General features: G+C 32.3%; 1 protein-coding gene and 1 pseudogene across 5 annotated transcripts in view; one reads left to right on the forward strand and one right to left on the reverse strand.

Moving 5' to 3' along the window:
• LOC100923007 (solute carrier organic anion transporter family member 1B3-like) overlaps positions 1-23,482 on the forward strand; it is a 70,758-nt gene extending 47,276 nt beyond the window's left edge. For 3 of the 5 annotated variants that reach the window (XM_023504502.2, XM_003771173.3, XM_031938424.1), the window contains 5 exons: positions 2,710-2,875; positions 5,891-6,075; positions 11,891-11,955; positions 18,265-18,382; positions 22,454-23,482. In XM_023504502.2, the coding sequence (XP_023360270.1) occupies positions 2,710-2,875; positions 5,891-6,075; positions 11,891-11,955; positions 18,265-18,382; positions 22,454-22,670 (751 nt within the window). In that variant the 3' untranslated portion in view covers positions 22,671-23,482. Of the gene's footprint in view, positions 1-2,709; positions 2,876-5,890; positions 6,076-11,890; positions 11,956-18,264; positions 18,383-19,658; positions 19,897-22,453 lie in introns of those variants that run through there. The other 2 variants (XM_031938423.1, XM_031938425.1) reach the window with 2 other exon arrangements.
• Positions 11,962-15,364, reverse strand: LOC111721067 (annotated as a pseudogene).
• Positions 23,483-25,183: the final 1,701 nt, after the last annotated feature.

Genomic DNA, 25,183 nt, shown 5'->3' on the forward strand with positions numbered 1-25,183 from the left:
TAAAAATTAGAATTTACAAATGGAAGACAATGACTTTATGAGAAAAAAAAAAGAAATAATAAAACAAAACCAAAAGAATGAAAAACAGAAGACAATGTGAAATAGCTCACTGGAAAAACAACTTACCAGTAAAACAAATCCAGGAAAGATCATTTAAAAATTATTAGACTACCTGAAAGAAATCATCAAAAAGAGAGCTTAGACATCATTTTTCAAGAAAATGTCAAAGAAAACTTCCTGATATTATAGAACCAGATGATAAAATAGAAATCAAAGGATCCACTAATTGCTTTCTGGAAGAGATCCCAAAATGAATTCCAGGATCATTAGTCAAATACCAGAGCTCCCAGGTCAAGGAGAAAATATTGTAAGCTGGCAGGAAGAAACAATTCAAGTATAGGAAAGTCATAGTAAGGATAATACAAGATTCAGCAGCTTCTACATTAAAGGATCAAAGGGCTTGGAATATGATATTCCAGAGGGCAAAGGAGCTAAGATTACAAGCAATAATCACCTATCAGGAAAAACTGAGTATAATCCTTTGGGGAAAAGTGAAGAATAAACATTCAATGAAATAAAGAATTCTTAAGCATTCTAGATAAAAAGCCAGAGTTGAATTGAAAATTTGACTTTCTAAAACAAAATTCAAGAAAAACATGAAAAAGTAAATAGGAAAGAGAAATCATAAGGGATTTAATGAAATTAAATGTGTGGACATTCCTACATGGGAAGATAATACTTATAAGAACTTTTTTTATCATTAGGATAGTTAGAAAGAATATTCATAAACAGAGGATAATGGGTGTGACTTGAATACAAAAGGATGATACCTAAAAAAAAATAATAATAAATAAGGAATGAGAGAGGAATGCATTGAGAAAGAAAGATAAAAGTAGAGTGGAGTAAATTATCTCACATGCTTTTTACATGGTAAAAGCAAGAAAAAGCTTAAGGGGAAGCTTTTTGAGGGGAAGGAGGAAGATAAGAGATATTTAGTAAACCTTAGTTTCATTAAAATTGAGTCAAAGAGGGAATAACATGTATACGCATATGGTATAGAAATCTTACTCTTCAGGAAAGTAGGAGAAAAACAGAAGAGGATAAGAAATGGAGGTGTGAGGGTAGCTAGATGGTGCAGTAGATAGAGCACCAGCCCTGAAGTCAGGAGGACCTGAGTTCAAATTTGACTTCAGACATTTAACACTTCCTAGCTGTGTGACCTTGGGCAAATCATTTAACCCCAAGTAAAAAGAAATGGAAATATGATAGTAAGAATGGCATATGGAATGGGGCAGTCGGAAACAAACCACTCTGGGACAGAGTGAAAGGAGAGAGAAAATAGAATAAATGGGGAACTACAGTTAGCAATACTAATGTGAGAAATATTTGAAGCAAATTTCTCTGATAAAGACCTGCTCAAAAATAGAACAGTCAAATTTATAAAAAATAGAGTCATTCCCCAATTTGTAAATGATCAAGATTTGAACAATTTTTAGTTGAAATAACTGAAGCTGTCTATAGCCATATGAAAAAAAATGCTCTAACTCACTTCTAACTGTAGACATGCAAATTAAATCAATTCTGAGGTACTACTTCATACCTATAAGACTTGCTAGTATGACAGAAAAGGAAAATTACAAATGGTAGAAGGCATGTTGAGAAAATGAAACATTAATTCATTGTAGGTAGAATTGTGAACTGATTCAACCATTCTGCAGAGCAGTTTTGGAACTATGCCCAATGGTCTCTAAAATCATTTTACCTAGCACATAACCTCTAGGTCTATATTCTAAAAGAGATTTAAAAAGGGAGGGGGGAATAACTTACACGTACAAAAATATTTATAGCAGGTCTTTTCTGGGAGCAAAAAATTGGAAATTGAGGGGATGCCCATCATTTGAGAAATGACTAAACAAATTGTGGTATGTGATTGTGATAGAATACTATTTTACTATGAGAAATAATGAGTAGAAGACTTTCAGAAAAACCTGGAAAAACTTCCATGAGCAGATGCAAAATGAAATATATTGTGTATTAAGTAACAGCAATAGTGTAAGATTAGCTATGAATGACTTAGCTAGCTAGTGTCAGTATTACAATGATCCAAGAGAATTCTGAAGGACTTATAATGAAAAATGCTATTCATACCAAGAGAAAAAACTAATGGTGTATGAATACAGATTGTGACATACTTTTTTTTGGTAGGGGGGAGGGGGCAACTGGGGTTAAGTGACTTGCCCAGGGTCACACAGCAAGGAAGTGTTAAGTATCTGAGACCAAAATTGAATGCAGATCCTCTTGATTTCAGGGTTGGTGCTCTATCCACTGCCCCACCTAGCTATCCCAACATACTTTTTTTTAAACTTTATTTTTCTTAAATTTTTTTTTGGAGAGGACTATGTTTTCTTTCACAACATGACTTTTATGGAAATGTTTAGCATGACTACATTTGTATAACCTATATTTAATTGCTTGCTTTCTCAATAAGGGAAGTGTGGTGGAAGGGAGGAAAGGAAATAATCTGCAACTCATTGTTTTAAGAATTAATGTTAAAAATTATTTTCACATGTAACTGGGGGAAATAAAATACTAAATTAAGAAAAATAAAATGTTGCCTTTGTGATATCTTTACCAGTTTTGTTTCTTTGTCATCTTAGAAAAGTTTTTTTTTTTTCTTATCTCTGATAAATATCAACATTTTGACTGCAGGAATAACCTAAGGACACATCCTCAAAACACCTCATTTCCTTTCTGCAACTCAGAATGTAATTGTGATGCCAATCTATGGGATCCTGTTTGTGGGGATAATGGAATCACTTACATGTCCCCCTGTTTGGCTGGATGCAAATCTTCAGTAGGTCATGGAAATGATTTGGTATGTATGGCCATTGTTATGACTTCTGCATCATAATCAGCACAGATTTATTCAAGCAATTGCAATCAATTCAATCAGCAATTGATCTGTTCATTAAAAAGTTTAGTTAGAAGATGTGATCCCATTTGGTTTATTTCTAAATATAGAAACATATGTAGATACAAGCAGGTCTTAACTGTAAACTCTAAACACCAAACTGTAAGGTCACATTGTCACACATTTCTTAAATTTGTAAATATATATATATATATATATATATTATATATATACACACACATATATGTATACATATACACATATGTATATGTGCATATGTACATAGGTGTGTGATATTATGACATTTGAAGATAATATGTAAATAAATGATTTTCAAAAAAATAAGAAGCCAACAAAAACGGAATTAATGTTTTGGTAATAACAATCTTAGAACTGAGAACTATTTCACCTAAGAAAGTTTCTACACAAAAGAATTAATTACAGATTATGAGAGGAATGTATTTAGTTAAATCATGACTGTCAAAATCACTGATTATTTTTTACTATTCTATTCAATTTTCTATGGATTTTTCATATACCTATTTTATAAGCATGGTATTAATGAAAAGCAGTCTTTAAACTTTAATTTATCATTGAGTTAAAGAGCATAAATCATATGCTTGTAACAATAATGACCTACTATTTGAATGACTGCTTACTTCTACTGAAGAAGGAAATAGCAAACTACTCTAGTATCTTTGTCAAGAAAGCCCTAAATGGGGTCATGAAGAGTCAGATATGACTGAACAACAATTACTCCTCACGTAAGTCTGAACCACTGAGAGAGCACAATTTGAATATTCAAGTGATGACTATCTCTCTGTATATCCTAGTCATTATTCTTTCTGGTTTCAGGTAACATACATAGGCATAACAGTGTCCACATCAATCCAAAAGTATAAAATAGAGCAGAAAATAAGCAATTTATGCCTTGGCATCACAGCAAGACTTAGTGGGATCTGAGCCCTGGTGTTTTTCTTATTGACCCTCAAATCTCTCAGATCCTGGGTCTTGTCTTCCTGATAGGCTTCCTTAGATTATTTCCTTCCCTGATTACTTAAAGCAGAGGTAATGTGGTGGTGTAAAAAATGTTAACCTGGTAAACTAGACATTTGCTGTCTAATTCCTGTTCTTCTATTGACTAATTGAAAATTCTTTGAACAAGTATTTTTATTCTACACATTGTCAGATTTCTCATATAGAATTAAGAGGTTTGCACTCACTACATGATATCTAAAATTCTTTCCAATTTTAAAACTTCCAAATTTCTATAAATTTTAGTAGTTACTATATCATCATTGACTCAATTACATCCTTGTTCTAGCCCCTGTTGGGTAGTCTAGTTCTATTGCCTTAGTCATCTCCTGTGTGGAACAATCAATATTAAATCCACAAATATTTATTAAACATTTACTATCCGCTTCTTTACTTGATCCTGGAAATACAAATATAAAAACAAAATAATTCCTGTCCCTAAGTGCTGTCTAGGAAACAATATGCATGCCTTGTCCCAGATCAGAAACTGAGTCCTAAATGGTTTTAAATGATCCTTTAATCCTCTCTCATCAAACTTTTATCCAGGCCATTGGTCTTTAATTTTTGTTTCTGCTTCCCATTACATCTAACTCTGGCCCCAATCTTGTTTTACTTCACTCTTTAGACTTCAGGTACCCAGTTGTCAAGCATGCATCCTTCCCTATACTTTCTACTTCTGAATAATAATCAAAGCAACTTTTCCATAGCTCTAAGAATGGGCATATGTTTTTTCCTATATCCATATAGTTCCATTCAAACTCTCTATAACTTTCAAAACAAAAAACTTTCCTTCACCCTAACTCTTATGTGAGTTGTATTTTACTCTTAGAATATAAGATCCTTAAGAGCAGAAATGGTATCCCCTTTCTAAATTTTTATTTAATCACCAGTCCTACCACGTTGCTTTCTTGGCACATGATAAATGATCAACAAATGTTTTATTTTATTTACTTTTTGTTCCATATAACTATTTGAAAAATATATTTTAAAATATATTTAATATTATTATATTAATAATTATATATTAATGTCTAATATACATCATAATATATAATATATATTATCTATTTGAAAAATATATTTAATATTATATATATTTAAATATTTAAAATATATTTAACATGAAAACAAGATCATTTTAAGAAAAAGAGGCTCTATCAACTGGTAAGTTGAGGTTACAAAAAGCCGTTGTGTGTATGAAACATAAATTTAATAAACCTCTCATTTGCATAGTCATAATTACATATACTCATATTCATATATACATATGTGTATATATTATATATATATATATATACATACATAAATGCTCAACAAATTTTACTTGAACAATGAAATGTATATGCACATAGAAGTAGGTAAGAATGGATAGGTAATAAATGAGTGGGTTACAGTGAAGTTAGCAAAAGAGGGCATTAACTGTGATTTTAAAAAGTATAGAAATTTAGATTAAAATGATGAACTATGAGTGCTTCATTTGCATTTTAGACATTACACCATATTTTTATTATAATCAGAAAAAAAGTAATAGTTGCTTTCATATGTTTTTCAATAACAGTTCAGACTATAGAGAAAGAAGGGTTCTAAGAAACCTATTTACCTTTCAGATCATTATAGCAGTAATGGAAAGAGCACTGAATTGGGAGATTGAGGAATCTAAGTTCAAATTCCAGTACTGCCACTTATTATGATCCTGTTCAAGTTAATTCCCTCTGTGTGTTTCAATATCCTTATTTCTGGAATAAGGGTTTAGAAAACTTTAATGATAATCTCCAAATTTTAAACTTATGATTAGATGAGAGACTCTAATCTATGAAAGGAGATTTTAGAATTCTCCATTATTTAGTTTAATTGATAGATGCATTTTTATATACAAAGAAGTATTTTATACCCAGTATTGTGTTTTGTAAACTCATTTTATAATAATTCTTTAAATTATTTCAGGTCTTTCATAACTGTAGCTGTATTGAAGTTCACAATTTCCAGTCCAGCACCACCTCAGCTCATTTGGGCCAATGCTCAATGTCAGATGATTGTTCAAGAAATTTTATTTATTTTATGGCAGTGCAAGCTTTGAGCTCTTTCTTTGTGGGATTAGGAGGTCCCTCAAAAATGGTGCTAACTTTTAAGTAAGTAGTGTAAAATTCACCATTGTTTATATCATTCCACAAATAATTCTACCTTTTATCAAATTTTATTAAATTCTATATTTCATTACAAATCAAACAAATGAAAAATATAAATTGACCTTGTTTATTTTCATTAAAATAAAGAAATGCTGGATTAATAGGATTCAGTGTTTCCAAAGAGTTATATCCTATCTTATATACATATTTAATAGGTAGAGAGGCAGGGGAAAGGGGGAAAATAATAGGGAGGGACAGTTGGTTGTTTATTTGCCTGGTTGACTTGTTTTGTCTTTTTTTTTTGTAATACTGGGAAAGTTTTTGCATTATGGTAAAAATTTAAACTCTGATGCCAATATTAGTTGATATAATCATTCAAAAAATTTTGTGGAATTATTTTGACTATTATATACATCATCATTATATCTCTTAAGAAATACAAATAACCCAAGACTTATAGGTCTGGTTTTCACATCATAAATATATCAAGAAAAAAAGATGAGAAAGCACTGAACATGTGAAGCACCAAACATCATCACTAAGATTAAAACTAAGTATGTCCTACCAGAAAAGAAGGAACTGTTTGGGAGTCTCTTTGAAAACAGATCATATAAGAAATGAGATATGCATTTTAGAGAAAAGAGATTAGAAAGAAATAATAATTGCTCTTCAAGTATTTCAAGGCCCATAGTATGGAACACTGACAAGACTTCCTAGCTCTCAGGATGTAGAACTAGAAACAATGTGATAGCTGCTGAACAGAAGATTTAAGCTTGATGTAAAAAATACCTTCCTAACAATTAGACCTAGAACAATTATAGCAACACTAAAAGTGGAATAGGCTGCTGTAGGATTCTACAATTTCCTTTCTCTTTGGAAGAGCACATATTGGCAAAGGAATGCTTTTGGTTGGACAAAAAGAGGCACCTGTGATCCTTTCCAATTCTTATTCTGGGAGGCTGTATAAAAACATATCATTGTTTAATGTAAAAGTAAAAAATTATTACTAAATTCATTGAAAGCATCAATCAATTAATGAACATTTACTAAGCACTTATTATATTCCAGACATTGTAAAATTTCTGGGGGCATAGATATTGCAAAACTTCCTGCCTGTAATATATTCACATTTTAATGGAAAAGGCAATAAATCAGGCAATAAATTGGATAAATATAAAATTGATAGAAGCTAATCATATAGAACATGGCATTGGAGGCTATAGAGAAAAAAAAAAAGAGAGAGAAGGATCTCCTGAAGACTCCAGGCATGAAGAAAAAAGAATGAAAAGTCCCTGAGATGGAAGAGAGTATGTTATAAGAGAGGAGCAACAAAGAAACCAGGGTGACTGCATGGTAGAGGGCAGAGAGGAGATAGAATTTAAGAAAACTGAAAAGTAAAAAAGAATCAACTGATGAAGAATTTTAAATACTAAACAAAAAAATTGGTCCTAGAAATAATAACCTTCCAGAATTTACTGAGTAGAAGTCTGAGGGGTGTGTGTGTGTGTGTGTATGTCCATGTGTATGTGTGTCTGTATCTATGTGTCAGCATGTCTGTCTGTGTGTGATAAAATCAAACCTGCATTTTAGGAGAACCATTTTAGCAGATGAGTGTGTGATGAATTGGAGTGGGAAAATACTTCAGATAAGGAGACCCCTTTGAAGTCTAACATGATATTCCAGGGGAAAGCTACTGACAGCTTGAATTAGAGAGATTTTTGTATGAGTAGATAGAAAATGTATTTGAGATATGTTGTAGAGAAAGAAATTATATTTGACTAGGGTATATAGGGTAAGAGTTTGGGGATAACAGTGAGGTTCTGAACTTAGGTAACTGGAAGAACGCAATGCTGACAATCGAAATTGGGAAGCTCCAGCGAGAGGAAGGCTTTGAAGTAAAGATAATGAATTCTGATTCAGACATGTTGAGATTGAGATGCCGACTGTGAACCAGTCTGAAATGTCCCAGAGGCAACTGGTATTTCAAAACTGAAGTTCAGGAGAGAGAAAATAAAGAAATTGATTTTGAAATAATCTGCATAGAAGAAATTGAAGAGATTACCAAGAGAGCATAAAAGGGGAAAAAAAAGAAAAGAAGATTTAAAACATTGAGATATATCCACATTTAATTGATGTGAAGGAGTGAAAATCTAGAAAGAGAAAAAGTAGAGAAACAGAAACAAAGATAGCAAAAGATAGACAAAAATACAGAAAGAACCAAAGAAGGAGGAAAATAGAGAGAATGTCACAAAAACCTTGGGGAAAGAGTATATCCAGAAAGAAATGAAGATTAACAGTCAAATGTACAGGGAAGTTAAGAAAGATGACTATCAAGTGGAATCTGTTAGATATGCAAAAAGATTATCATTAGTAATTTTCAAAAAATTACTTTTTATTGAATGCCAGATTGCAAAGGATTTAGAAGATTTAGAATTATTTAGAAGAGAAAATAAGAGGCACTGATTATAGATGGCTTTTTCAAGTTCTTTAACTGAGAAGAGGATAAATTATAGGGAACAATTACTGGAAGGGAAGAGCAGGATCTAGGAAAGTTTTTTTTTGTTTGTTTTTTGTTTTGTTTTGTTTTGTTTTTAAGGATTAAGAAGAGTTGGTTTGATTGTAGGCAGAGGGAAGGCACTCATATATTGGGTGAGATGTAATATTAAACAGTGAATGAGGAAACAGTAGAAGCAACCTGCTAAAAAATACAAAAGCAAATAGGGTATAAAGGGGTTGACCATTGTCAGATACTATAGTAAGTGAATAGTCATTGTGAGATGATATCAGAGAGTTTTTCATGAGGAGGAGAACATAAAATAAGCTTCTGGTGACTGCTGTCATTACTTTGGTGAAGTATGAATGATATGAGAGGCTTAAGAAAAGGTTTGCAATAGCTGATGTATTGAGTGAATGAGGAAATTCACTAGAACAAGTATTGACTCATTTCCTGTAGTAATATGCCTGTTTAAATTTGCAAGTAAGCTGAAAATTATTTATTGAGTGGTTTTTAGTGTTTTACTTCCAGAATCCTTTACATGTGTATGTATCTGGTCTGATTTAGACATTTTCCACAATTTTATTTCCTTACCTGCTGTGATGCTTTTTCACATAGGATATTTGAAGGCTAATAAGACATAATGTAGAGGGATGAAGTCAAGATGGCAGGGTGAGAGTCAGCATTTTTGCCCAGCCTACCCAACATACATCCGCAAAAAAACTAGGAAGTGTGCTATGCTGAATTCTGATCAGAAAAGTAAAAAAAAAAATCCAAAGTGAGGGTTTTTTTTTTCCAGCCCAGAGAAGATTAGGAAGATAGACAGATTTCTATGGACACTGCAGGGTGAAAACTGGCCAGAAACACCATAGCATAGCAACAACAAAAGCAATGGTACAGAACATTTTAGTGCTTGGGAGCAGTAAGGGGACTAAGAATGAACACCAGGTCTTAAATCACCAGGGCAGATAGAGATCCCAGGGAATCGTTAAACTCTTGAAATTCATAGTTCAAAAAATAGGAATAAGTACTATCTGGTAACTCTGTAACCTGTTATCCTATTCTGGGTCACAGAGTCAAGGGAGGGAGGGAATGATCATGATACCAAGCAAGAGAAGCCTTACCCCTGTAGAGAGCAAGGAACAAGTTCCAAAACTTTAGCTATATATTTAAGAGCAAAGAGGGGACTCTAACCTTTAGTCCCACACATGAGCCTATACTAGGATAATCTAGAGAGAAAACCAACACTAAAGGAAAATCAAGAATTTCATTCACTCTGAATATGCAGAATCTTACAGTGAAGCTAGTAGCAGTTAGTCTATTGCTACTAAATATACATAATCCAATAGACCCAAACCAGAGTCAGAAACTTGCAGGGCTTGTACCAGGAACCTAGTGAATAAACAACCTCTCCTCAGAAGCACTGAAGCTTGCAAGCACTGAAAACATACATGCCCCTAGACTGAGCTATAAAAACAACACAAGGACATAAAAAAAGATTGAATCTTAGGCCAGACATCTCTCCATAAGTAAACATGGTCCAACACTAACAAAAAGATTAAAGTCAATAGTAGGATAGAGGGGGAAAAAAATAACAACTAAAAGAAGCTAACCATAAAAGGTTCCTATAGTGATATGATAGCTCAAGACACAAACACAGAAAAATACAATGACTTAAAAACATCCACTAGCAAAGACACAAAGATAAATACAGATTGAACACAAGTTCAATAGGAATTCTTTGAAGAGTTAAATATATGTTTTATGTGTGCATGTGTATACAGCAAAATATGATTTTTAAAACAAAATACAAGGAGTAAAGAAAAACAGGTAAAAATATGAGAATTGTGCAAGAAAAAATAAAGAGAATCATTAGCTTAGTAAAAGAAGTACAAAACATTATAAAAGAAAAACGATTCATTAAAAATTACAATTAGCAAGATGATTAAAAGAGGTTCAAACCCTTACTAAGGAAAATAACTCTTTAAAAATTAGAATTGGACAAACAGAAGCTAATGACTGCAAGAAATATTAAGAAATGATTTTTAAAAGCCAAATGCTGAAAAAAAACAGAATAAAATATGAAATATGGGAAAAACAACTAACCTGGAAAATGGAATATAGACATATAATTTAAGAAGCATTAAACTACCCAAAAACCATGGGAAAAAAGCAACTAGGTTTCATATTTCAAGAAATTATAAAAGAAAACTGTTCAATTTCAGAGGAAGAAATCAGTTAGCAATAGCCATATGGGAAAAACCTCAAGGTACCGACACACACATCAGCTAAGATGACCAAAAAAAGGAAAATGATAAATACTGACAGAGACTAGAACACTAATACACTTTTGGGAGAGCTGTGAATTAGTCCAGCCATTTCAGAAAGTAATTTGGAAAGTATTTGCAACTATTAAAAGGATATGAAATTGTACATACTCTTTGACCTAATAAGACTGCTATTAGAGATATATGTTAAGAACATCAAAGAAAGAGGAAAATGACTAATATAAACAAGAAATATTTGGAACAGCTCTATGGTAATAAAGAATTGAAAACTGAGGGACATCCATGAATTGGAGAATGGTTAGACAACTTGAAATAAAAATAGAGATATAGATAGATAGATAGATGATAAAGCTGATGGAATACTATTGTTCTATAAGAAATGATAAAAAAAAAAAGATGATTTCAGAAAAACTTAGGAAGATTGGATGGATTGATGCATCAGCAGAACCAGAAGAAAAATATAACAAATATATCTATAACAATATAAGAGCAATACTGTAAAGATAATCAACTTTGAAAGACTTAGTAACTTTAACACAATGATCCATCATAATTCCAGGAGACTCATGTATAAAGCTCTAGATAAAAAGCTAATTGACTCAAAAATGCTTTTCTCTCTCTTTTTCTTGCTTTTTCAATTTTGGGAATTTAGCTAATGTGGAAATTTATTTTGTATCATTACCTATTTATAATATATTTCATTTTTCTTGTCTTTTACTTTGTTGAGGTATGAAGAAGAAAAGATTTGAAATTTTAAAAAGATGATAAAAATATCTGGACCTTAAAAAAATATATAGCAATGAGGCAAAGAGATATTAACTTTAAAAAATAGACATTCTTAGTCCCTGTGGAATGTTTAAATATTTTGCAAGTCCTGTCTTAAATATTCCAATGGAAATTTTTTACAGCAATTGGACCCATTGTATAGTAAGAAGATATGTCTACATAGCATGTATGTGAAATGCTTTGAAAATGTGTTTTTGTTACCTAATTTGATAATCTGGAGTTGTCTTACTCCTCTTTGTGTTTATTTCAGGAATGTTGAGCCTGAACTGAAATCACTTGCAGTGGCTATTCATTTACTGATTTTGAGAACATTAGGTATGAGATACAAACATATATGTGTGTAGTTTACACATGATTATAAACTCATAATCTCTTAAAATGTTTATGAAATTGAATGAAGCAAATAATGTTAATGGGAGAAATTGTAGAGTTACTAGGACTTAATAAGATATAGTTCATACTCTCATACATAAATATAATGCAAAATAGGATGTGAGAGAAACAAAATATAGCTCCAAAGTGTTTTAGGAAAATTTGTTTTGTTTTTGTTTTTCTCACATTTTCATTTTCTTTATCATTCAAAAAAGCCCCTGTCCTTTTGATTTACTCTTTTGACTCTTTGCTTGTGCTTTCAGCATCTTCACAACAATTTTCTGCTCTTCAATCAAGAAAGCATGCTTGATCTTTTCACACATACACATTTAGCACACATGGAGTCAACCTAAGTTCTGCTGACATGTTTTTGGTCTTTGATAGTTTCATAAGAATTTTAGGCCTCACTTCATGAATATCTTGAAGTCTTCCTGGGCACACTCCACAGGTTGATTTTGGTGCTTTTAAAATTTTTTTTGGTATTGGTATTGGTTACCTGGGGTTCATGACAACTGAGTTTTATTGAAAGCTGTAGTATAGGACAATCTGTAGTTATATGTCAGGTGTTGAACTATTTTAAATTTCTGTTAAATCTGTCCCTGGAAAAGTTTTAGGAAAATTTGAAGGAGAAGAAGAAAAGTTATTGTTTTAAAGTGGTGAAATTGATGAGGGTTTTATGAACGAGGTGGCTTCTGAGGTTAGCCTTGGGGAATTATTTCAAAAGTCTTATGAAGAGGAGAAATTGAATTACCACCAAGAAAAATAGCTTATTGTATACACAGAGGTAATAGATAGCAAGATTAAAAGACATCTACTGAACTAACTTAGCTGAAACAAATAAAGTATGCAAAGAGAAGCAGATGACTCTGGAGGGAAAAGTGAGATAGATGACTTTGCATAGTCTTCCCTTATTTAAATTCAATTCACTTGTATGTAGTGCCATCACCTCCCTGATGATATATGGTCCTCCTAGAGAAGGAAGGACGAACAACAACCTCTGTGAATAAAGTTGGCCCACCAACTGGACTTGGTCAGTTGGAAGATTGCCTCCTTCCTCCCTTCTTGACTTCCTTCTTTCTATTCTTCCTTCTTTCCCTCTCTATCTCTCTCCCATCCTTTCTTCTTTTCTTCCTTCTTTCCGCCCTTCCTTCTCTCCTCCCTCTCTTCTTCCCTCCCTTTCTTCTGATATTGTGCAGCTTCTAAGGTAAATACAGCAGTACTCCTGAGGTTCCCTGACCTTAAAGTGCTAATCTATCTGTTAATGATCCTAAAGTCTTCCTCTAAACCTTAGGGAAGATATAGCAGTAATCCTGAGGTCCTCTGACCTTTGAGTGCTATCAATCTAACAATCTGTCTGTTAATGATTCTAAAGTCTTCTATCCTTAGGATAGTTCGTTTACAAACATTGCTGTCTGTCATGAATAGACTATCCCTCAAACCTACCTCTAAACCATAAAATTAGCAAATAAATAACATGAAACCCTGGTCTCTCTAACTTTGTCCTATAAATCTTCCTCCTTCTGATTCTTTGCTAAATCATTTTGGAATTTAGCCCACTTCAATTGGCATTACAATTATAATAAACTTTGCCCCTTCACTTGGAGATGGTTTCAAGCCTGCAAATTCTTTTGAGATACCTTGCAACACCAGTCTGCGATCCCAACTTTTTGGAGTCTCTCTTTTGAACCTCAACTCTTTCCTCCTTCTCTTCTTTACTTCCTTGCTTCCTTCCTTTCTTTCTTCCTTCCTTCCTTTCTTCCTACCTTCTTTCCTTTCTTCCTTCTTTTACTTTTTCCTTTCTTTCCTCCTTTACTTCCTCTGTCCACATAGGATATCATATCCTTATTTTTTTTCTCTTTTCCACCTCTGAATCTTCCCAAGATATCTCAGGGTTTACTAGTTATTTCTTTAAAGACCAGGTTTTAAACCAAAACCAATCTGAATTTAATTGGCCACCAATAGGTTCTAGGCAGAGCCTCATTTGGTCATTGTTTGGGTTCTGATTGACTCAGAAAAAAATGTAAATAGAAGTCATTTCTCTTTGGCCAGAAACCCTGAGGATCTTCCTCTCCCAGATTCATTAATTCATTATTTACTTACTATTTTTTTCATTTAGATTTGTTTTATTGCTTCTTTTTTTATAGCTAACATTTCTGGTATAATATTGAATAACAGCAATGATAATGGACATCTTTAATTTGCCCCTGAATTGGGAGAGTTTTTAGTTGATCTCCATTACAGATACTGCTTGCTCTCCATTGTAGATATATATATATATATATATATATATATATATATATATATATATCACTTATAATTAAGAAAAATTCATTTTATTTCTGTGATTACTAATGTTCTGATAGTAATGGGTGTTCCACCTTGTCAAAAGCTTTGATCAGGGTAGCTAAGTCTTTTATAGTTGATGATCATTACAATGTACATTGTACAATTTACAAAAATCTTCTATTTCTGCTTACTCACTGTATAAATTCATTCGTCTTCCCAAATTTTTCTAAAGGCATCCCTCTCATCATTTCTTTTAAAACAATATTCCATCGTAATAGTATATTATACCTTGTTCAAAAATTCCCATTTGATGGGAATGTCCTCAATTTCCAATTCTTTGCAACCACAAAAAGAGCTATTATAATTATTCTTTTACATAGAAGTCATTTTTCTTTTCCTTTAATCTCTTTGAGATATAGACTTAGTATTGTTATTGCTGAGTGAAAGGATGTACACAAATTTATAGTCCTCTGAACATTGTTCCAAATTAATTTACAGCATAGCTAGATTGGTTTACAACTCCACCAAAAATTCATGAGTGTACCTATTTTCTTAAATCCCCTCCATAATTTGTGATTTCTGATAGGTGTGAGGTATGAACTCAAAACTGTTTTAATTTACATTTCTCTAGTCATTTTTGTATTGAAGTGGGAGGGAAACTGTTTCCTTTACTGAAGTTGTGTTTCCTTTAAGATTATCACTCTGAAACTGTATTCTCTTTATTGAAACTGTGTTCCCTTTAAGATTATCATTCTGAAACTGTTTCCCTTTGATCTGTGTTCTCTTTTGGAGTCTCAGTCCTTCCGGGGGGAAGGCATATCCTCCCAGATAAGTTATCTTTCAAGGATACCAGACCCTTTGATTCAATTAGAAATCCCAATCAAAAAGCACCCCTTTGAAGTGTTGTTAATTCCAATAGGAGATCTGGGCTAGATACTGATAAGCATCTAAGCCTGGGAATCTGAGTCCTAGAGCCTGAAGACTCCTTTTAAAGGGCAGTTTCTGGACTCACTCCTTGCAGAGGCCCAAGCAGTTTGCTAGGACCCTCTGCCCACTGAGAAGACATTCTCTTCTCAGTTCCAGCCAGAGGTCCAAAGCAGGAACATGCCAGGCCAAGGAAACTCTTTCTCTTTCCTTGGCATAGCTGCCTATGAGGACCCTGCCCACTCAGAAGGCATTCTCTTCTCAGTGCCAGACTCCATTTCCCTAATAGAATTTTGCCACTATAGAAAGTAATTTTTGCCAATTTTTCATTTTTGCCAATAATATTTCAGAATAAGTTAATTCTTTCATTTTTGCCAATAATATTTTAGAATAAGTGAATTTTTTCACTTTGAACCCACGGGCCAGCCAAAAGATGATTTTAACAATCTCTTAGTGCCACTAACCTCATGACCACTGGGAACTGAGGGGATACAAATCTCATCATTTTGACTATAGATAGCTTTGATTTCATCTTTTGAAAGTTATTATTCATATGATTTGACCATTTATCAATTTGACAATGGCTTTTATTTTTTATAAATGTGACTCATTTCTCTATGTATTTGAGAAAAAAAGCCTTCATCGGAGAAACTTACTGTAAAAATTTTTGATATTACTACATAATAATATGGTACTTTTTAGCAAAATGAAATTTCCCCAATTATTTCTTTTAATTATATCTACTTCTGCTTTTGTTTTCTTTGCCTGAGATCATGATTGCAATATCTTTTTTTTTTCACTTCAGCTTAAATATAACAGATTCTACTCCAGCCCTTATTTCCATTCTTTGTGTATGTCTCTGTTTCAAAGGTTTCCCTTATAAATAATACTGTTGGATTCTGGTAATAATATCATTTTTAAACTCTTGAATAATTTCTAAGAATTCCAGTTGATCTTGTGAGCAAGCTATGATTTTCTCTGAGATTTTACTTGTAGGCATTTGAGTTATTTCCTTTTTTATTTTTATATGCAGTATCTAGGTCTCAATATATTTTATTTTGGTTAGTCATTAATCCTTCTGTTCTCTATTCCAAGGATTTTCCCATGTTTTTTATATTATTCACTTTATCACATATTTGTATTGGTTTTTCAATGCTCACATTATTATGTCTATAGTATGAATTTCCTTTAGACATAGTTGGTCCAAATGTGTCTGTTTTTCCCACTTTTCTTATTTCTATTCACATTTCTTCTTTTTCTATTAACACATCTGAGAGTATAATGTTAAAATACAGTATGCTGGTCCCATGATTTTTAATGTAGAAAATTTTGTCTTAAGTTTTTTTTTCAAATCTTGTTCATTTTTCTTCTGCATTTAGTCCTTCAAATTTCATACTTAAATGTCCTTTAGACATTTTTTCTTAGCTAAATATTTTACAAAATTTTTCTTTAAAACTTTTATCATCCCTGTATTATTCTGTTTTATAAGATGATATTGCTCATAATTGTCCATCATTCTTCATAAAAGTTTATAAATCAATTTATATTTAAAAACATATGGCCTCTGAGAATCATCTCTTCATTTGGCAAAAAGTAAAATGTTTTTTAGGGAACTTTTTGAGCTCCTTTCTGGTTTCATTATTATAGAAGTTAATTACAATTGTTAAACATGTACTTGAAATTATTAGTAATTGTGGACATCCATTTTTTGTCCTTTTTCCATTTTAAATTTCCAACATTATGTTTAAATAATATGGGATATACAAAGAAATTTCAAGTATGAGAAAGCACAAGGAAATGGAAGCAACATAAAAGGTCTCATGTAAAAGAATCAATAAAACTCTAAGTATTCACCACCTGTGTTCTCTGTCTCTTTCTTTTTCTTTCTTTCTTGCTCTTTCTCTTGTTCTTTCTCACTCTTTTTCTCTTTCACTATTTCTTGCTCTCTTGCTTTATTCATTCATACTTTTTCTCTTTCCTTCCTTTCTATTTTCATGGATGAAATTTCCTAATGGCACAATAACAAGATATTGACTTTTTTTGAAGGAAAATCTTTTAATGCTATTCAAATCACACCTTATAAATGAAAATCTAGTTTCTGACATAATAGTCCAGAAATAATCCCTGATACTTTCAATGCAAACTAAGTTGTCCTAGTTTTTTTCATCTATTTGGCAGTGAAAGGGGTAGAATCAACAAACTTGTTTGTTTTGATATTCAAATTTAACCTTTAAATATGTCCTTTAATTTTGAAGTTACTAACCAAGGGTCTGTGAATTTACTTTTATTTATTTTTAAATAGCTTTTTATTTACAAGTTTTATGCATGGGTAATTTTACAGCATTGACAATTGCCAAACCTTTTGTTCCAATTTTCCCCCTCCTTCCCCTCACCCCCTTCCCTAGATGGCAGGATGACCAATACATGTTAAATATATTAGAGTATAAATTAAATACAAGATAAATATACATGTCCAAACCATTATTTTGCTGTACAAAAAGAATCGGACTCTGAAATATTATACAGTTAGCCTGTGAAGGAAAGCAAAAATGCAGGTGGGCAAAAATATAAGGGTTGGGAATTTGATGTAATGGTTCTTAGTCATCTCCCAGAGTTCTTTACCTGGGTGTAGCTGGTTCAGTTCATTACTGCTCCATTAGAACTGATTTGGTTCATCTTATTGCTGAAGATGGCCAAGTCCATCAGAATTGATCATCATATAGTATTGTTGAAGTATATAATGATCTCTTGGTCCTGCTCATTCAGCATCAGTTTGTGTAAGTCTCTCCAGGCCTTTCTGAAGTCATCCTGTTGGTTGTTTCTTACCAAGCAATAATATTGTGAATTTATTTTAAAAAAATATTTTAAGTGTTTAATAAAACACTCCCAATGTAATTTTATTTATCTTATTTTATACTTTTAAAAAATTTTATGAAAATTGATCCAAACACTTCAAAAGGTTGGTAAAGGGGTACATGTCACATATACATAAACAGTTAAGAAACCTGCTTTAGTTTGACATTTGGTTGTTTGTTATAACAGGAGGAATTTTAGCCCCCATATATTTTGGAGCAGCAATAGACTCATCATGTCTGAAATGGGCCACCAATAACTGTGGAGGTAAAGGGGCTTGTAGAATATATGACTCCATATCTTACAGGTAAGTGGATATTAAGAGATTCCATAAATCACTTAATTTTTAGCAGTGATTCTGTTTACTTCAAAGAAATGAAATTATGTCATCTTCTAATATTGAAGTATTTATTTAATTTGTTGTCAATGTCTGAAAGGGCTGAGAAAGATGAGATTGAGTACAGTTTACACCCTTTTCAAGAATTTTGGATGAAAGGCAAATAAAGAACTGGTAGCAATAAAGAATTCCATTTAAACACTTTTGTCCTCGGAGCAATTGATTCATAGAAGTCATGATAATGGATATCCCTTTTTTTTTCACTCCACAAAGAGATAATGTTCTAATAGAAAAAAAAATAATTATAATTGAGATTTATATGGTACTTTATAGCATGCAAAACACTTTTATATTAGATCATCATCTCACTTTTAAAATTACTAGGAAAAGGCTAGGAATTAAAAGATTTGAATTTTTCCCAGTACTCCAAAACATGTTTGATGATGGACAAATTATTTTACCTGTCAACTTCATGGTTTTCTTACCACTGAAAATGGAATATAAGTCCTGCTCTACATACCTTAGAACATTGTTAATCAACTCAATTTAATTCGATAAGTATTTATCAAGTATTTTAAATATGCAAGATATTGTATTAAGTTCTGGGGACACAAAGATGAAAAAATGACGAGTTTTTGCCATTCCAATGGTTACAGACTAGAAGGAGGGTTGAGATAATACACAACTTTTAATACATATTTAAAAACTATATATAGAAGTTTTAAAATTACATACAGAACTACATATTATACACAGAAGTCAAACAGGATATGGTTGGATATGGAAGGATAGATCAATTATAGCTGAGGGGAACTGAAGAGATGAAACTAAATATCAAGAAGGAAGTAAAGCTGGAACTGAGACTTAGCAGAGATAAAGGATTTCACTTAACAGAGACTGAGCATCTATGTTAGTTTGAAGAATGAATGAATGAATGAACAAAAATTTCTTGAGTGCTTTTAATGTACAAGCATTAAGAAAAGTACTGGGGGTACAAACAGAAAAAATTGAAACTATGCCAGTTTTCAAGGAACTCGTACTCTAATTGTGGAAGATGAAGCTTAAAAGAGAATTCATCTTCAACATTCATGGACAACTCTGGAAATTCTAAGGATAAGAAGAGTAAGGCACATGAGTCCTCAGAATTTATCAACTAGCCAAATAATTAGAAGGCATAATGTCAGAGGGTAAGGTTCAATGGTCCTCAAAGTCCCATTAAATTTGTTTGTTTTTTTTCCCATTCAAGGTAGCCAAGGGTCAGAGGAGGGGGTAAAGGAAGGTCAAGAAGGAAAAGTGTATTTTTACAAGTCTTCCTGGAGCTGGTAGGTAGAAGGAAGACTCATCATGAAATTGAAAGGGTAAATTAAGATCAGTATCAGGAAATAAGATCCAGTTTAACTAGAACAATAACTACACAATTGTATATTTTAGAAGGCAAAATACCTTACTTATGTAAGGTGTTATCAAATTTAATTTGCCTCTGAAATTTCCACTAATCTTCCCTAATTTTGTCTTTGAGATGAGATAGATCAAATCCTCTTTCACAACATATCTTTTTTTCAACAAATAGATGTGCATTCTCATATCATAACTTCCTAGATGTACCATTGACATCTCAAAATGTAACTCCTCTCTTTTGAACCTATTATCTACTCCCCCAGCCCCATGTCTACTCCGACATACTTCTCTATTCCTGTTAGGGGCACCATTTTTTTTCCAGTCTCTTACACCACCTCATTGCTCATCACTCCACCTGTCTATCCAAACAATTGCCAAACATTGTGGATTCTCCCTTCAGAGTATTTCTTATATCATTTCCTTTCCTCTCTCTCACTATTTAGCCTTCATGCTTACTTCATTTTCTCTATAACATTTTCTCTTACCTTATTTAAGCCCCTAATCATCTTTCTACTAGAGAACTATAATAACCACATGATTGATTTGCCTTCTGTCATTCTCTCCTTTCACCAATCTGTGATCTTCAAACAACCACTATAATCTTAATACTAACAATATCAATGGCTGATTACTCTAACAATGTCATTTCTTCACCTAGGGTACAGGGAGAAACAGACAGACAGACAGATAAGAAGGTAGGCAGGCAGGCAGAGAGGCAGAAAGATAGATAATTGAACTTCAACACAATTTCTTTCTCCTGTAATCTTCAATATGGTATTAATTTTTAAAAATATTCTGAGAAAAGATTTATGGGCTTGATTAGATTGTCAAAGTTTGTGAGACAAAAAAAAGCTTAAGAACCCTGCACCAAAGAATAAAATAAAATACAGACTCCTCAGGATTTCATTAAAGTCCTACACAAGTTGGCTTCTGACTACCTCTCTTTTCTTTTTTCCTGTATTCTATTCTACTTCAAGAATTCCATATCCAATCAAAATACACTTCTGAATATTCTTCATATTCAACTTTATTTCTTCAGTTCCTTTGAATTTGGACAGGATGTCCCTCATGTGTACTACTTCCTCATATCTCCATCTTTCTTAATTTTTGTCTTCCTTCAAGACTCAGATTACCTGATCCTGCACCAACTCTCCCACATTTGCCATTTCTCTCTCCTTACTGGTGCATGTCAAATGACTGAATTTATCTGAAAATGTATTACCTGATTCATAAAGAAATGTATATTTTTTTAAAAATGCACATGTATGACCAGGAAAAAAGAAAGCAAAAAAAAAAAATTAGAATTTGAGGGGGAAGAAAATTATGTGGAGCAGAGTAGCATGGATGAAGTATGATATGGAATCACAACGACCTGAATCTGAAATCTAGTTTAATCATTTAGAAGTTATGGGGCTCAGATTAGTAATTTAAATTCTCTGAGCTTTATTTTCTTCATGAAGATAATAATGGAACATAAAGTCGTTATGAGAATCAAATGAAATAGTAAACTTTATAGACCTAAAAATATTCTAGAGTGTGTCTCACAAATTTTAAGCCAAGTTTAACAATTAATCAATAAATATTTATTAAGCATCAACAAACATTTATTAAGCACATATTGTACACCAAACACTATGCTAAGCTTTTAGAACTAAAACTTTGAAGATGATGCAAAAGTCTTAATTATTATTATTATTATTATTATTATTATATTTATTCCCAGTCCTCAGCATGAAGTTTCACCTGAAAGAAAACTTTTTTTTTTTTTTTTTTTGCTGAGGCAATTGGGGTTAAATGACTTGCCCAGGATCACACAGATAGGCCATGTTAAGTGTCAGGCTAGATTTGAACTCAGGTCCTCCTGACTTCAAGGTTAGTACTCTATCCACTGTGCCACCTAGCTGCCCCAAAGAAAAAAATTTTTATAAGTCCTGCCCCTACCAGTCAAAGATAGGGGAAAAAAAGAAGCTTTTATCTTCATACCCATTTTTCACAATTCTTCGAACTCTATAGTACAAACAAATTGAATACAAGTTATCTAATTTTCTGTTACCACCACTAATGTCAAAAATTAGGGAAAAACTTCCAAAGGCCTCTCATTCTCTTCTAAAATAGATTACCTCTCTTTGATTCTTCTTTTTTTGTCTTTTGATCTTCCAGCCTCATTTTCCACCATTCATTCCATCCAATAATAACCCCCCCCCCCCCCGTCACTTATATAAGAAGAGTAGAAGGAAGGGAAATAAAACATCATGACCAAATACATCTCCTTGACTAAGTGTTCTAGACCATCATATTTATTATCAATTTCTTCAAAACTTTTTTAGCTGTAAATGAACCAACTAGTTCCTCCCAGGAGTTAACTTTACTGAATCAATCATCATCAATTAATAGAATTAATATATTTGGTTTATAAAACAAAAATTCTTGAATTGATCTTTAAAATATTCTTTTTAAAGCAGTTTTTATAATCTGAGACATGAAAAGAAGAATAAAATAGAATTCTAATTTTTATCATATTTTAATTTTACAATTTCTATATTTAACAATCCATTTTAAATCCTCTTGAATACTTCTATATTGTACATAAATTGTTGCATTTCATTAAAATTTTAAAGTTGTATTTTTTATTTTCTTTTACAGAAACATCTTCTTTTCCTTGTGTGTAGGGTTAAATGTACCATCAATCATCTTATTAATCATATTATACATGGTTATGAAGAAAAAATATGGAAAAAATAATACTGGCCAATCCAGTAATGGGGAAATAGATGTGGATGAATCAAATCTTAGAGAGCCTTTAAAAAATAACAAACAATTTATTACCTCTGTCCATGAGGACAGCGAAACACACATTTAAAAAAAAAAGTTTTACTATTATTTGTTTACAACCAAGATACCTTTGCTTCCTTCTTTAATGAAATTCAAAAGCATCAGGAACCAAAATTTCAGCTAGGAGCAGTTAGTTTATTCAGTTCTATTTGAGCTAAAACTGTTCTTTTTCACTGAGAACATGTATACTTTAATTAATTTGGGATATGGAAATGATAATGATATAAAACCTAAATGAAAAGAAAGGTATTGGAACATATCTTGCTGCTGTGTAGTTCTGATCATGATGAAAGTCATATCATTGTTTGCATTGTTCACATATCATTGTAAGAAAAAAAATGACCTGTGAGATTTAATAGATAATTAGAGGAGAAATATTTGTTGAGTTAATTATTCCCTTAAGTTATTCAAATAGGTAGATACTCTGGACACAGTTCAATGAAAAGATGAAGGAACAACCTATGGTAGAAAAAAAAAAGATGCTCATTTGTTTGACCATCTTAACCTATATGCCAATGTATAGAGTTGCCACTCAATGTAAAACTATGAATCTTTTGTTTTCTTGCACTGGGGAAAAAAAAACATATAAAGGCATGAGCATTGGGGAAAAAAAATGTGATAGAAGGAATAAATGCCTCTAAATTGTTTATCTTCATTGCAAATATGAGGGCAAAAATGTTTGCAACACTTTTTGAATTGTCTCCCCATTCCCTAATTAAATTGTCTTCCCAATTCCCTGATTCAACATTACTCACTTCCTGATATATAATAATTTGAATTTGTTTAAAATAAATGTGAATAAAACATTAATAAGATTTGTTTGCCTCTGTCTGCATTCCAGGCCTCTCATTCTTCATTTATTAATGTCTAAAGTTTCCCCACATAATTTTCACAGGTACTTTACTCCTCCTGTTTGTCTTGTGATTTCTATTTTGACACTGCTTCCTGCTATAGTCTTCGGAGCTTATCTCTTTAAAGCCATCTAAGCTTAAATTTCCATCAGTAGGTCATGGGTGAGGCACTGAGAAACAACATGTATTCAAAGGATCATAAATCAGGTAATTTATTACGCACAGGAATGCAAGTTTGCAACTTCCCAGACCTGGGCTCATGGGCAAGCACTGATAGTGATACAGGAGGAATACAGTGAGATCAAGATCACAGAGCTCTGGATCTCTGCCTTTATATCAGATTGCTATTCCTGGGCAGATTCACAGGAAATGAATTGGAGAGAGCTCTTAGGAGCAGTCAATGTATGGTGACCCAGACTGAGATCCTCTTCTCTTAATTGATTACATGAACATCAGTAGGAAAGTTTATCAACCTTATGTACCTAGATTAATGGAGTTTGCTAAACTGACTATATTGGAGTGCTTTCATTCCTTACCTAAGCGAAGCTTAGTCAATTATTAAGTACTTCGGAATTTTCCTAATGAGAAATTCTTTACTTTTCTATAAAGGAGTCAATTAGTGATCAAACTTGGAACCATTTCTGACTAATACTCTCATGTATGGTGGATAGAACCTTACTAAGGCAGTCTGAAAGGTCTTTAGTCATAATTTATATACCTAGCTAATATTTGGTAGCTAACCTTCTAACCTTCTGTCTGCATAGAGATCAAAGTCTTCTGTTATAGAGAAGTTGAAAAAATAGCAAGATCATTTATGGTTTGGCTGAATATGAATTAGAGTCAAAATAAAAGGATTCTAAAGAAGCAACTCCAGTGTTCTCCACTTGCCTTGTCCTGTCTTTGTTATTCAAATCCTAAGTGCTTCGATGTTCTATTTGACTGCTGTGAATTATTGTTATGACTTAAAACTTTTATAATGTGATCATGGTACAAGATATTCCTGTACTTCTGGCTGACTGCTTCTCTCTCTTTTTTTTTTCTTTTTGCATGCCTGTCTCTCTTAGCCATATTTTGATGTCCCCACTAAATATTGCTTTTCACTATCATTGCTTTGAAGAAAATTCTTGCTATAAATGTTATAAAAGTTAATACCTTTTTTCTTAGACAATCACTCACTTACTTGCCAGGGAACATAGCTATGTATATTGAGCAAAGCAAAAGAATCCTAAGACCTTACTTTTCTACCAATTCTCACATCAGAAAGAAAAACCTTATTTAGTAACCACAGAAAATGCAAGATAGTAAAATTAATTTTGATCTAACAAAAATTTCTTACATGTTATGGATAGGGTAAGATAAATATTTATTAAGCATCTACTATGTGAAAGTCATCTTACTAAGTTTCTTACAAATATTATCTCATTCGATTCTCATAATAACACCAAAAGGTATAATAATAGAATTTATCTATTATCCTATTATTATTCCCATTATACAGTTTAGGAAACAAAGACATTAAATGAACTGCTCAGTGTCACAAAGATAGAAGTGTCTTAGATCAGATTCAGAATTCTTGTATTCCTAATTCTGGGAAAAGTGCTTCATCCACTGCATCACTTAGCTACCTCTGTGTAGTTATCACCTAAAAAATTGATTTGATTAGAATTCCTAGACACGTTATACAAGCAAC

The sequence above is a fragment of the Sarcophilus harrisii genome, chromosome 5 (genome assembly GCF_902635505.1).
Source record: "Sarcophilus harrisii chromosome 5, mSarHar1.11, whole genome shotgun sequence".
Classification (NCBI taxonomy): domain Eukaryota; kingdom Metazoa; phylum Chordata; class Mammalia; order Dasyuromorphia; family Dasyuridae; genus Sarcophilus; species Sarcophilus harrisii.